We start from the raw sequence: 10,753 nt of genomic DNA on the forward strand, positions 1-10,753 counted from the left end.
CGCCAATTCTGGGACACCCTGTATATATCTAAATTCTAAAACGTCCGTAGAATATATATATATATCTTCTACGGACGTTTTAGAATTTAGATTATCAGTAATTTTAATCCCCGTGTCTTTCGCTGTGTTCTCAGATCCTAACGACGACGATTTCGTACATATCCGTGCTCGCGGCATTTAAATAAGCGAACTTTCGTTAATAAAACAACGCTTGCAGAATTATAAAGTCTTATATAAATCACGCCGCGCGATATATTATACGATAATTCTGCGGATGTTATTACAAAGATATTTTAAAAATGAACAAAATATATAATCTGAAAAAAAATTTGCAAAGAGGATAAATGTGTTTGAATTTTTAGTTAGTGGCAAAACGGACAAATCTGTCACTGTTTCCCAGTTAATATTTTTTATATATATTTTCCAATGTTTTCTTTTTAATATTTTCTACTTTCCAATTAATATATTTTCTCGTAGAAGCATGTTTGCGTGGATTTGAATTTTGCGAGACTCTCCGTCGAGTTGTCACGTGAACGAATTCAGTTTCCCATGTGAGTCCTGAAGCAGAATGTAGATGGCGTTGAAATATTCCTTCCTGTTCCGCCTGTTTATTTATTGTGGAATTATTGGAGCCATTAGGTTATGTTATTGTCAAGAGGCGCATGAGTGTTTGCGAAGTATATTCGAAGTAATTAACTTTATGTTCGCGACATGTCGTCAACGGTAGGATGCCGAATTCTCGCGAAATTAGGCAGGAGCAGATTGAGCGGCCTGTCACCGCGGATCGTCGCCGCGAGTAGATTTAGCAGCACCGCGGAAAGCGCGGAGTGCGCGTCGAGCGTCGCTCCGGCTCCGCAGCCGGGGAGAATTCAAGCCGCGTTGCTGAAGGAGTTCTCCAGTCCTCTCGTAATAGAGAATCTGGAGGTGCCCAAACGAACGCAGGAGAATGAAGTAGGCATGCATGCCGATTAGGGGCATATCTTTTTTTAGAAATTAAATAATATAATCTTTATAATTGTAACTAATGTTGTACATTTAAATGACAATAATATGAAGAATGTGTATCAATAACAATTACAATTATTTCTCTATTGATCTGATATTTTGTACTAAAGTCTTAATAAGATCGAGAATCGTATATCGATGACAACTGATTTAATTTCTTCAGGTTCTCATCGACGTTCACTATTGCGCTTTGAACGTTTCCGACGCACTTCTCAGTCAGAACTTGCACACGTTCGAGCCGAAATTACCGATGATCCTCGGTCACGAGGTTGTTGGCAAGCTAGTCGAGGTTGGCGCGGAGGCAGAGAAAAGCGGCTACAAGATAGGCGACAGAGTCGTCGCTCTCAACAAGGAGCGATACGGGGGCTTGGCTGAGAAGTGCTTGGCAGAAGTTGAGGTGAGAATACATTCGGCACTCGAATTCTCTGAGATGTGTTTAATGGTAGCATTCTAATAATGATTCTTTTCTTACGTAGGATGTATGGAAGGTACCTTCTTCGAGATCAGCTAGCACCGCGGATCTAGCGAGTATCTTGGACAGTTATATCATCGCTCTGCTTGCGTTGGAGAGAAAAGTCAGTCTCAACGAGGATGACATGATTCTGATAAACGTCGGCGTAAGCGGCGTTGGCCTGGCAGCGGTGGATCTTGCGACAAACGTCTTTAAAGCGAAGGTATTTTCTTGATATAACCATTTTCTTTTCATTTGTATGGATTACTTTATTTCTAAAATATCGATAAATAAAGAGCGAAAATTGAATGGACTGCAGAAGACTTGCAAATATAATCTGCTACATTACTGTTAAAGGTCATTGGAGTTTGCGCTACGGAAGACTGGGCCGATCGAGCACGGGAGATGGGGGCGTTCGCGGCTCTCAAATATAAAGATAAGAAGCTAACTAAGCAGATAGAAGACATCGCAGGCGAACGAGACATTAAGGCCATCTTTAAGAACGAAGACGGAGCGCATTTCAAGAAGATGTTGGATTGGTGAGTTCTGAGAACAGACCTATCGATATACAAGTCGATTTTTTTATGGATTTGGACAAAGCGCTGTTTGGATCTCGGTCAAGTAAGATACACAAGTACATCGGTAGGATATATATTTTTTTAGCTTTACCGATATCTACAAAGACGCAACGTTAAGGGACTTGTTGCGCAATGACAGTTTCGCCGTGGCGGTACATCACTTGTCTCGCGAAGGTATTACAGTTTTTTATTTTGAAGTACCCGTAGCTTAACGTTGGACGGTGCATTCACTTGTAGCCTCTGTCATGAAGGGCGCGTGGTCGTAGCTGGCACGACGGCGACCATGGCGGACGGTTCGGAAGTGCAGAAGGGTTCCTTCAGCGTCACTGGCTTTAATCTGGCGGAATACAAAAAGAAGAAGCCCGACGTGTATCGGTACGCTACATATTATGTATTCATTCGTAGCTTTCTTTATGTTGATAAAACACATTTCATTAATTCGTTCGTCTTAAAAATAGCCAAGCAGGAGACGACGTCCTGCAGTTCCTCGAAGAAGGGCTTATTGCACCATCTTACTCGTTGATCGCCGGCATGCACAAAGTCAATGACGCCTTGCGGTCCATTTCCGAAAATGTACTACCAGGCAAAGTAAGTAGATAAGATTCAAATTAAATATTTAATGCTAAATTATATATTTTTGTGTGTTAAAAATTTATTACACAAACGTTTGCGTATCTGTAACCGTTGGTACTTATGAAAATTCGCAGGTCGTCATTGACATGAGGGACAAGGAAGCTGAGATGACAAAAGTGGACACGCGATCAAATTCACATTAATTCTTGAGTCTTTTATGAACGTTCTTCTTATATTCTAATCCATTTTAAAGACAACGAGAGCACGCTGGTAGTGCGCACAGTGATATTTTATATTTACATCCATAAGCTATATAAGATAAATAGATAATATAAGTGGAATGCATTAACGTAGCGTTAAGATCGTTAATAAAACTGTATTTTTAAAATTTTACATTACTTCAAATCGCACAGGCGCAGCTGCAGTTCCTGAGTCTATCGCTCTACAATCGCAATTAACAGTCGTTAGAATATCTCACGCCTGATTACTAGCGCGACTTGCGCGACGTCGTATGACTTTTTCTAGGATCCCGACTTTTAGCATTGCCGAAGAAAGATTTACAGTCACTTGGATTGGACGCGGTTTATGCATAATGATTGACAGCGATTGCTTCCATTAAGTGAGCCATTTTCATGACTCACGAGTCTCGTCGGTCATGCCAGAGGTGTTACGTTGACACTCAAGTTACTCAGCAATTTTCATGCGCAGCAACGTGCGTGGCTTCCCGTCGGCGCATTTAAACCGAACCGTTTTCGCTGATGGTTAAGAGACGTATGCGAGAATTATGCGCCGTCAAAGTTAATTTATGCCAGAAGCTGGTAACGAAGTCAGTCTTCACGTCGCGGGATTGCATGACATTTTTGTATATTTTTATGACATAATTTTGACATAATTGGCAGTAGGCAATCCAAGTGCTTGTCACGTCGTTAATTATAACTTTTTTTTCTATATATACATGAAAATTACAAAAATAAAACTGAGACCATTTTTTAAAATATTTGAAAAATTCAGAATGATATATTCGAGAGTATTTTTCTGGTTTGTAAATAGTGTAAAAGAACGGAGTCATACATGAACGACAGAATTTCATCGGAATCTATCAGCAGCTAATCATCATCCATCCTTTGATTCTTCGCGAGGGAAGTCCTCTCGGATGCCAGACGTGGGCACGACTGAAAGTGGCGATTAGGCCGGTGACTCAAGAACACGAGATGACATACAGCGTGGGCGCCTTAGATTGCGCGGACTGGAGCAGACGCGAGCAGACGCCGGTACCCCCCTGAGGGTAGAATGTAAGTCGCAAAAATTACGTTGTCCTTCTCCCGGACGTTCTACGTCGCGTGAAGGCTATACCCGATCGAAACCTGTCACAGGGCTGACACTGAGGAATGTGACAGACGTGATTGCTCGTTGTTATATTTAGGTTTATCAAGGCTGCTCTCGTCTAAAAACTTGACTTCTAAGACCATTGAATTATTATACTCATATTTCTCGTACATTAATAATAATAATAATATTATTATATTTGCGTTATCGGTCGCACACAAACTCACGCAGCACGTAGAAATTAATATTGACAAAATTAGATTAGGATTTATTTCGTTAGCAACGGAACCCGTGGCTTAACTAAAATTAAATTAAATTAAATTAATTAGGAAATTATTTCTTAACATTCTCGTCTCGCAGTTTCATTTTCCGACGAGAAATTTTGCGAAAGATCCCGGAACCTTTTATTTTCCGATTCCGGCTATTAATTTTAGCGTCGAGATGCATTCTGCCACCGCGTCGCAAATTCACTTATACCGAGGCGCGAACAGTTGGCACGTCCCAAATGTTGTTAACGCTGTCCGCGCCGACCGGCGGTGGAGGCCAATTAGAGCGGTTTTACGTCGTTAATCATAACTCGTGGCTCGAGTTCAAGGTGGCCCCCGCCTGATTAATCGTAGGCGTGGTGCGCGCGATTTCCAAATCCAATTGTCCGGTCCCGTCTCTGGCCCGTATCGCGAGCTCACGAGCTCCTTATGTAAATACACTCTTTCTCCCCCTGAACCTTGAAGTATAAATCATTGTCGTCGCCGGCATAGAATCAAGGAAAATTGATTTCGCCGGTCGTTCTCGCATTAGTATAGTTTCCAAGTTTGGAACTCGTATTTTTATATGTATTATACATGGCGGTCTTGCTTCTTTCGCACCATTTTTTTACGACTTATTGTTAGTTCAAGTCGACCTCTTCTGACAAGAAGTCTTAATGATTTAAGAGAGGTCTTAATTATTTAATTAAAAATAAATTTCTAACGAAGCAAAAGGAAGGAAAGATGAATGACGAAGATAGCTTTGCCAGTGGACTTTAATAGAGATTTAATTTAAAATTTAGTTCTCTCTTTCTCTCTCGATCTATATAAAATTATATAATATTAATTATAAATTAAAAAGTGTTGTGATAAAAATCATAATTTTTCTTTGTGCTTCCGCTAGGAAAAGAAGTTATTTTGTTGTTTGTTACGTTGCAAATATTTAATGTTTCCTTCCTTAGACCGGCTCGAATTGAAATATTCGGGGAACGGCCTTGTGCTAATTAATAGTAAGGGGAATCTGGTGCAATAGGGCAGTTTGTGCAGATGAGACGCCGCAAATGCCTTTCGACGATTTTTCCCTAAAGACTACGCTTAGGCAATTACGCGTATATGTCACTGCGTATCCCAGGCAAGACGGACGTTTCGCCAGTGATATACAATTAAGATAATATCAGGGCGTTTGTGGTCGCGGTGCTTGCCAGATGTCCCGTAGATTCGCAAGGCAAACGAACGGCTGTCCGTAGAAAAAAGAAAAAATTGCCGTGCAACTAATTAGCGAGCGAAATTACACGGATTTTGCGATTCGCTCGTTTAAGACTTAAACATCGCGCGATACTTATCGGTTGGCTTCTCCAACGTCCTTCCGCTAATGATCGCGCGCAGATATTACGCGTCTAAACACCGCGCGAGTCGTGTAAATACACGTTTCGCGAAAATTGCAGACGTGATAGATGACTGACGCGTCCGTTAGAACCCAAAGAGAACAGATGTCCCTTTCGCGTGATGGACAAATTTTTTTCATTAATAAAATTTATCGCGATAAAGAAGACATCAAGAGAGAAGACGTCGTCTTCGCGGTTTTTTTTCATTTGCTAATAATTGAAACCGCAAGTCCTCCTCGGGATTTTGAGTTTTTCTTGAGATCCTTTCTCGCGTGTTTCGCGTTCTCGCAATCCTCGACGCCGCGTTCGCAACGTCTTTGAGATCCGTGAATTTTTCGGAGCGAATTTTTAAATTGCAAGTCCTAAATTTCTGCGAGTAAAAAGAGTATCGTGATATTTCTGGAACTGTTTAGAAATTCACGCGATGAAATTTGCCGACGCGCGCTTTTCCTAGATATTACATCTCCGCGTGAAATCCACACTCGAAGAAGAGGTCTCGGGAGGCGAAGCGCGAGGCTGATAATCACGCGCCGCTGTTAGCTGGACCATGAATAACTCAGACTGCCCATTATACGCGGTGTGAGACGTTAATCCCTCTGCTGGAAAATTTTTTTACACGCAGCCCGTGCAATTAAGGAACATATATAACGGGTTGATACTGACGCGAAGCAACATTCTGCAAATTTCTTTTCCCTCGTGAATTTTGCTTACGAAACAAATAGCGTCAAATGCCTTAAAAAATATTCTTTGATGAAAAATAATAAAAAAATAGCACTAATCTGCTTACGCTCTAATTCCTTGCATGACAAAAACATTCGCGTTTCAGTTTGACAGAGATAAAGATGAATTTATGAACAATTGTAAACCTAGCAGTGCATTGCAATTAACTATCGAATTCGTCAATTTAATTGTGAGACCGCGAAGCGTACGTTCATTAACAGTTGGACTCCGACGAGAAGAAATCATTAAATTTTTATACAAAATCACGAAAGACTCCCCGCTTGTTTTTAACCTCCCGCGAAAATTTCCGGGCGTTCGCCGCGCGTATTCGAACATTCCTGCGTAGGGAGTCCCGTCGACTTTCCTCGGATTCGCTCGTAAAACGGCCTAACAATATTTTACACTCTCAACGATAGACAGCAATTACGCTCTTACGTAAACGACGTAACATATCGCGCTGCGAGTCGGTTGCCCAACGTTTGTGATCCGCGTTAGAGCGAGCCGTAGATCATCGCGAGCCCGGAGCCCTGGAAGGATCCGTAAAACGCCGACGAATGTATTTCGCAAGTTCCTTGGGAAGAGTGATGATCACGCTCGTAAACGCGTTTTCCGGCTTCTCCTTCGTCGATCCCGCGCTATGGATCCCGCGATTAATTCGCGAACAGGATCGACTGCAATTCCGATCCCCCTTCCCTCCCCCTCCCTCCCCCTCCCCCCGTATGCATACATCGTGCATTAAAAGTCTTAAAATTAGCCGGCCGACAAAAAGACGGAGAATTGAGTCGTTTCGAAAGGAGCGTTATGCGTAACGGGCAATCTCATGCCAACCGGAAACGTGCGGTAGGCAGGCACGCAGTGGCGTAATACCCAACCATTGTAGATCACTCCGATCACAATCGAGCAAGTCGCTCAAGGATCCGTCGCCGCTTTAAATTGTTTTCTGGAACAGGTTTCGCGAGTAGGTTGTGCGACGAGTAACAATCTCGTTATTGAGATTGGCATTATCGTTGATAAATCGCAGTTTAACGAGCGAAATTATGACATGTATATGTCTAACGTCATCAATTATTTTAACGTTATTTAACGTCGCCGCAAATGCTGTTCCAAATGGTCCTCGCGAACTGAGGACGGCGAGAACTCGTATATTTTAATCGTGTTCGCGATATATAATACGCACTTCACGATATAAATGGAAAACGATAATGGATTCGTAACGTTATTGTACCCGAGTAGATTGCTTTCCGATTGATTTATCGGAGCGATGGGACGCTTTGAGAAAACGAATGCGCGCGCGTTTGTCTTCGCGGCGAATTAAACGAAACGCGGCGTTTCATGCAAATCGCCTCGCTTTCGATCGCTCCGCGCCGCGCCGCGACGACGGTCGCCGACCGGTAAGCGTAACAGCCTTGGGAGCGTATAAGAGCTTCGAAAGCGCGTAAAGCCGTGCCCCGCGAGGATCGCGGCGCGGATAATTTAGCCATCGCGTGTCTTTTTCGAGAAGGAGAGAAAGAGAAACGGGAACCCGGCACCGTCCTGTCGCACGCCACGGTTCGTCAGGTCGCCCGACCGGCAAAAGAGTCACATACTAATAACTGGAGCAAAGAGTTGTGTAAGGCCGGTGGGTGGCCGCCTTTCTCTGCGAGAACTGCGGCTGCCAGGTTTAGCGCTGAGCACGCCGCCGCGTGTGTCTACACCGACCACTCGATTTTCTGCGCCCGCAGCCGCCGCCGCGCGTCGAGAGCGACGGAGAAAGATCGCGCGGACACGCGCGATTATTGAGAAGTACGTGTTGAGAGAAGCAAGGGGGAGGGGGAGGAGGGAAGAAAAAAAGAACAAGAAATGTCCCGCCATCACGGCGATGACGTTGGACTCGCGAGACTCGAGCACGTATGTGCCTCTCGTCGAGCCAACCATTCCATTCAAATCTAACATTCGATAGACATATCTGCAAAGCGGAAATGAAAAGACTCGATTTTTCTCTTTCGGAAAAAAACTTGGAGGAAATTACCATGAATGAGTGAGCTCAAGATGAATTACATAAAAAAATTCTAGAAGTTGAAACTCTGATATCCTACCGCAAACAGTAGGCGAATCGTTAAAATTTAACGACGATGTTGAATTTATTTTGTGTTATTTATTATACTGTTGTGGTTCAGAGGACCGCTTGTCCTAAAAAGTAAGTGCTAGAAGACATTCGTTTTTGCCTGTAACAATCGTCTCGATCGTCTCGACGAATTCCGCGTTAGTAACCGAAAGAATCGCGAGTTGTCGGAGTAACCAGTCTCGTTTTGCAAATTCCAGACGTATCTCTTGATCGTTACAAATTATTTTTCTCTCGATTTTTGCCATTCTTATATCTTCAGAACCAATCTCTTTTTGCTTCTCTTTTACCTTCTTTTTTCATTCTCTTTCTCTGTTGTATAAATGATTGTATATTTAATAGTTTTTACTATAAAATATACCAAATATTTTTCTATCGTATAACATGGACTAATTGCACTGTTTCGAAATAATAGCAATTTAATTGCTTCGGTCAAAATTTTTCTTAATTCTCATGAGATTTTTCTCTCTTTGTTCTCCTTCCTTATGTTAAAAACAATAATGCTTATTCTATGTTTTATAGTAGAAACGATAACTTTTGTCTTCTTATTTTACATTAGAAATAGGGAGAATGCGATTATCTCATGTACTTCATGAATTTTCGGATGGGTGTGAAATACTGTATAAACGTTTATTATCTAAAATTAGACTTTCCGTCCGCAATTATAAGACATGACGACGCTATTTATGGCACTGGTCGCAAAAGTTATTCCCCGCGCAGGCCAGACATAAAAGGAGCATTTACGAAAAATCGGACGACTGCAAGAACGAGCTGGATTCGAGAGATCGGACGGAAGGTAGGTAAGTGAATTGTCGCGAAGGTCGCCCAGCTCACTTTTCCCTCGCACTTTTCTCGGCTGATTCTCGGCTCCTTGCGGACCTCTTACTCCCCGGGTTTGTCTGCCTGCCTGTCTGTCTGTCTGTTACACTTCCATTTCACTGCAGCGCTACGAGCCGTTCCCATATAAGCGGCACAGTTAATTTCAATACTCCGCACAACACGCGGTTCCCATATAATATAATAAAGCATAACGAATATGTGGTCACGTGCATATTTTCTCATTATACGTTTTTTTACGTTATATTAAAACATTCGCACACGGTCATTATTATATGCTCGTCTCGTGGCCGAAAATCCTCTCCTTCGTCAGTCAAACGTCTCTCATAAAATTGCTGAAAAAATCCAGTCAGCATTTATACAGATTTACTGCACGCGCGGTAGTTATCTCAAAGATCCTTTTAAGGTAAGATTTAGGAGGAATTATTTGGCAATCTCGATATTAAAAAACGATTAGGCCGCGACGAGAATTGCAGACAGACTCTCGGTCGGATCTCTCTCTGCGTATTTCCCTTCGGCGTTGACAGGACGGTAATTAAGACCGTCGAAAGTGACGTTAGCGAACGCGCAATTTCGGCAATGCCGAATCGAAAGTGACGTTAATATCCCGCGAACGACCCCGCGGACTGAACTCTGCCCTCGAGACGACTACCCTCGAGACACGTCTTATAACGGTTTCTTCTTATATTTCGTTAGAGTAATTATTACCGCGCTCGTAAACGACGATTTATGATTTATGTTCCGCGTTACGCGCGCACGAAACGTTCGTGAAAAATGCGTGAGAATCACCGTTGCGTAACGAGCAGATAATAATAATAATAATAGTAATAATAGTAATACCAACTTTATTGCTCGTGCAAGATTTGATTTCGATAAGTCGCGTAGTTATAAGCAGCATGTAGAAGAAAATATATGTGCATGTGCGCCAAGCTGCTGCATGTAGCAAAAAATGATAATTCGATCGCAAGAAAGCATATAATGTAGGACAAAAGAAAATAATTTAAAAAGTCAGATACAAGGATATAAATAAATATACATATATACATATGTATATAGGTATAAAAATTGGATTTTAATAAATGAGTAATGAAGGATTAAAGAAAACATTAAAGGAAAGTGAAACGATAAAAAAGATTTCGAATTTAGCAGTGCGTTTCGAAGAGACTTGGTTACTAATTGTATAGTTATACATCATAATTTGTTAACTTAGTATAACTGAATGAAGTCTTAGAGCGATTAATGCAGGAAGCCAGTATTGAGTCCTCCAGATGAATTTAAAGATGTGGATCCATATGTTGTCCATGCTGCGAAATCCAAACTGACATGCAGAGATAACATTCGCGCTGTGCTTGCGAAGAAGGCTTGTGATTCAACTATCTGAAATGCAACTATCAAAGAGCTTAGAGAGGATTAGTGGGAAAAAATGGGACAAAAAGAAAAAAACAGAAGAGGATTATAACGAGTCTTATGAATTGCAAAAATGAATTGTTTGAAGATCATGGAAAAAGAAACTATAGAATAATATTAGAAAT

The 10,753-nt window shown here is 41.9% G+C and overlaps 2 protein-coding genes across 3 annotated transcripts in view; both read left to right on the forward strand.

The window, feature by feature from the left end:
* The window catches only part of LOC105448230 (odorant receptor 22c-like), a 5,681-nt gene extending 5,353 nt beyond the window's left edge, over positions 1-328 (forward strand). For both annotated transcript variants that reach the window (XM_011686689.1, XM_011686690.1), the window contains exon 7: positions 135-328. In XM_011686689.1, the coding sequence (XP_011684991.1) occupies positions 135-185 (51 nt within the window). In that variant the 3' untranslated portion in view covers positions 186-328. The remainder of the gene's footprint in view (positions 1-134) is intronic.
* A 261-nt stretch (positions 329-589) lies between these two features.
* Positions 590-3,000, forward strand: LOC105448234 (quinone oxidoreductase-like protein 2). Its single transcript, XM_011686697.1, has 8 exons — positions 590-951; positions 1,169-1,402; positions 1,482-1,679; positions 1,814-1,995; positions 2,120-2,208; positions 2,286-2,409; positions 2,493-2,622; positions 2,742-3,000. Exons 1-8 carry the CDS (start codon positions 712-714, stop codon positions 2,808-2,810), a joined length of 1,266 nt encoding a protein of 421 aa, XP_011684999.1. The 5' UTR covers positions 590-711; the 3' UTR covers positions 2,811-3,000.
* Positions 3,001-10,753: the final 7,753 nt, after the last annotated feature.

The sequence above is a fragment of the Wasmannia auropunctata genome, unplaced genomic scaffold, assembly GCF_000956235.1.
Source record: "Wasmannia auropunctata unplaced genomic scaffold, wasmannia.A_1.0 LD336088.1, whole genome shotgun sequence".
Classification (NCBI taxonomy): domain Eukaryota; kingdom Metazoa; phylum Arthropoda; class Insecta; order Hymenoptera; family Formicidae; genus Wasmannia; species Wasmannia auropunctata.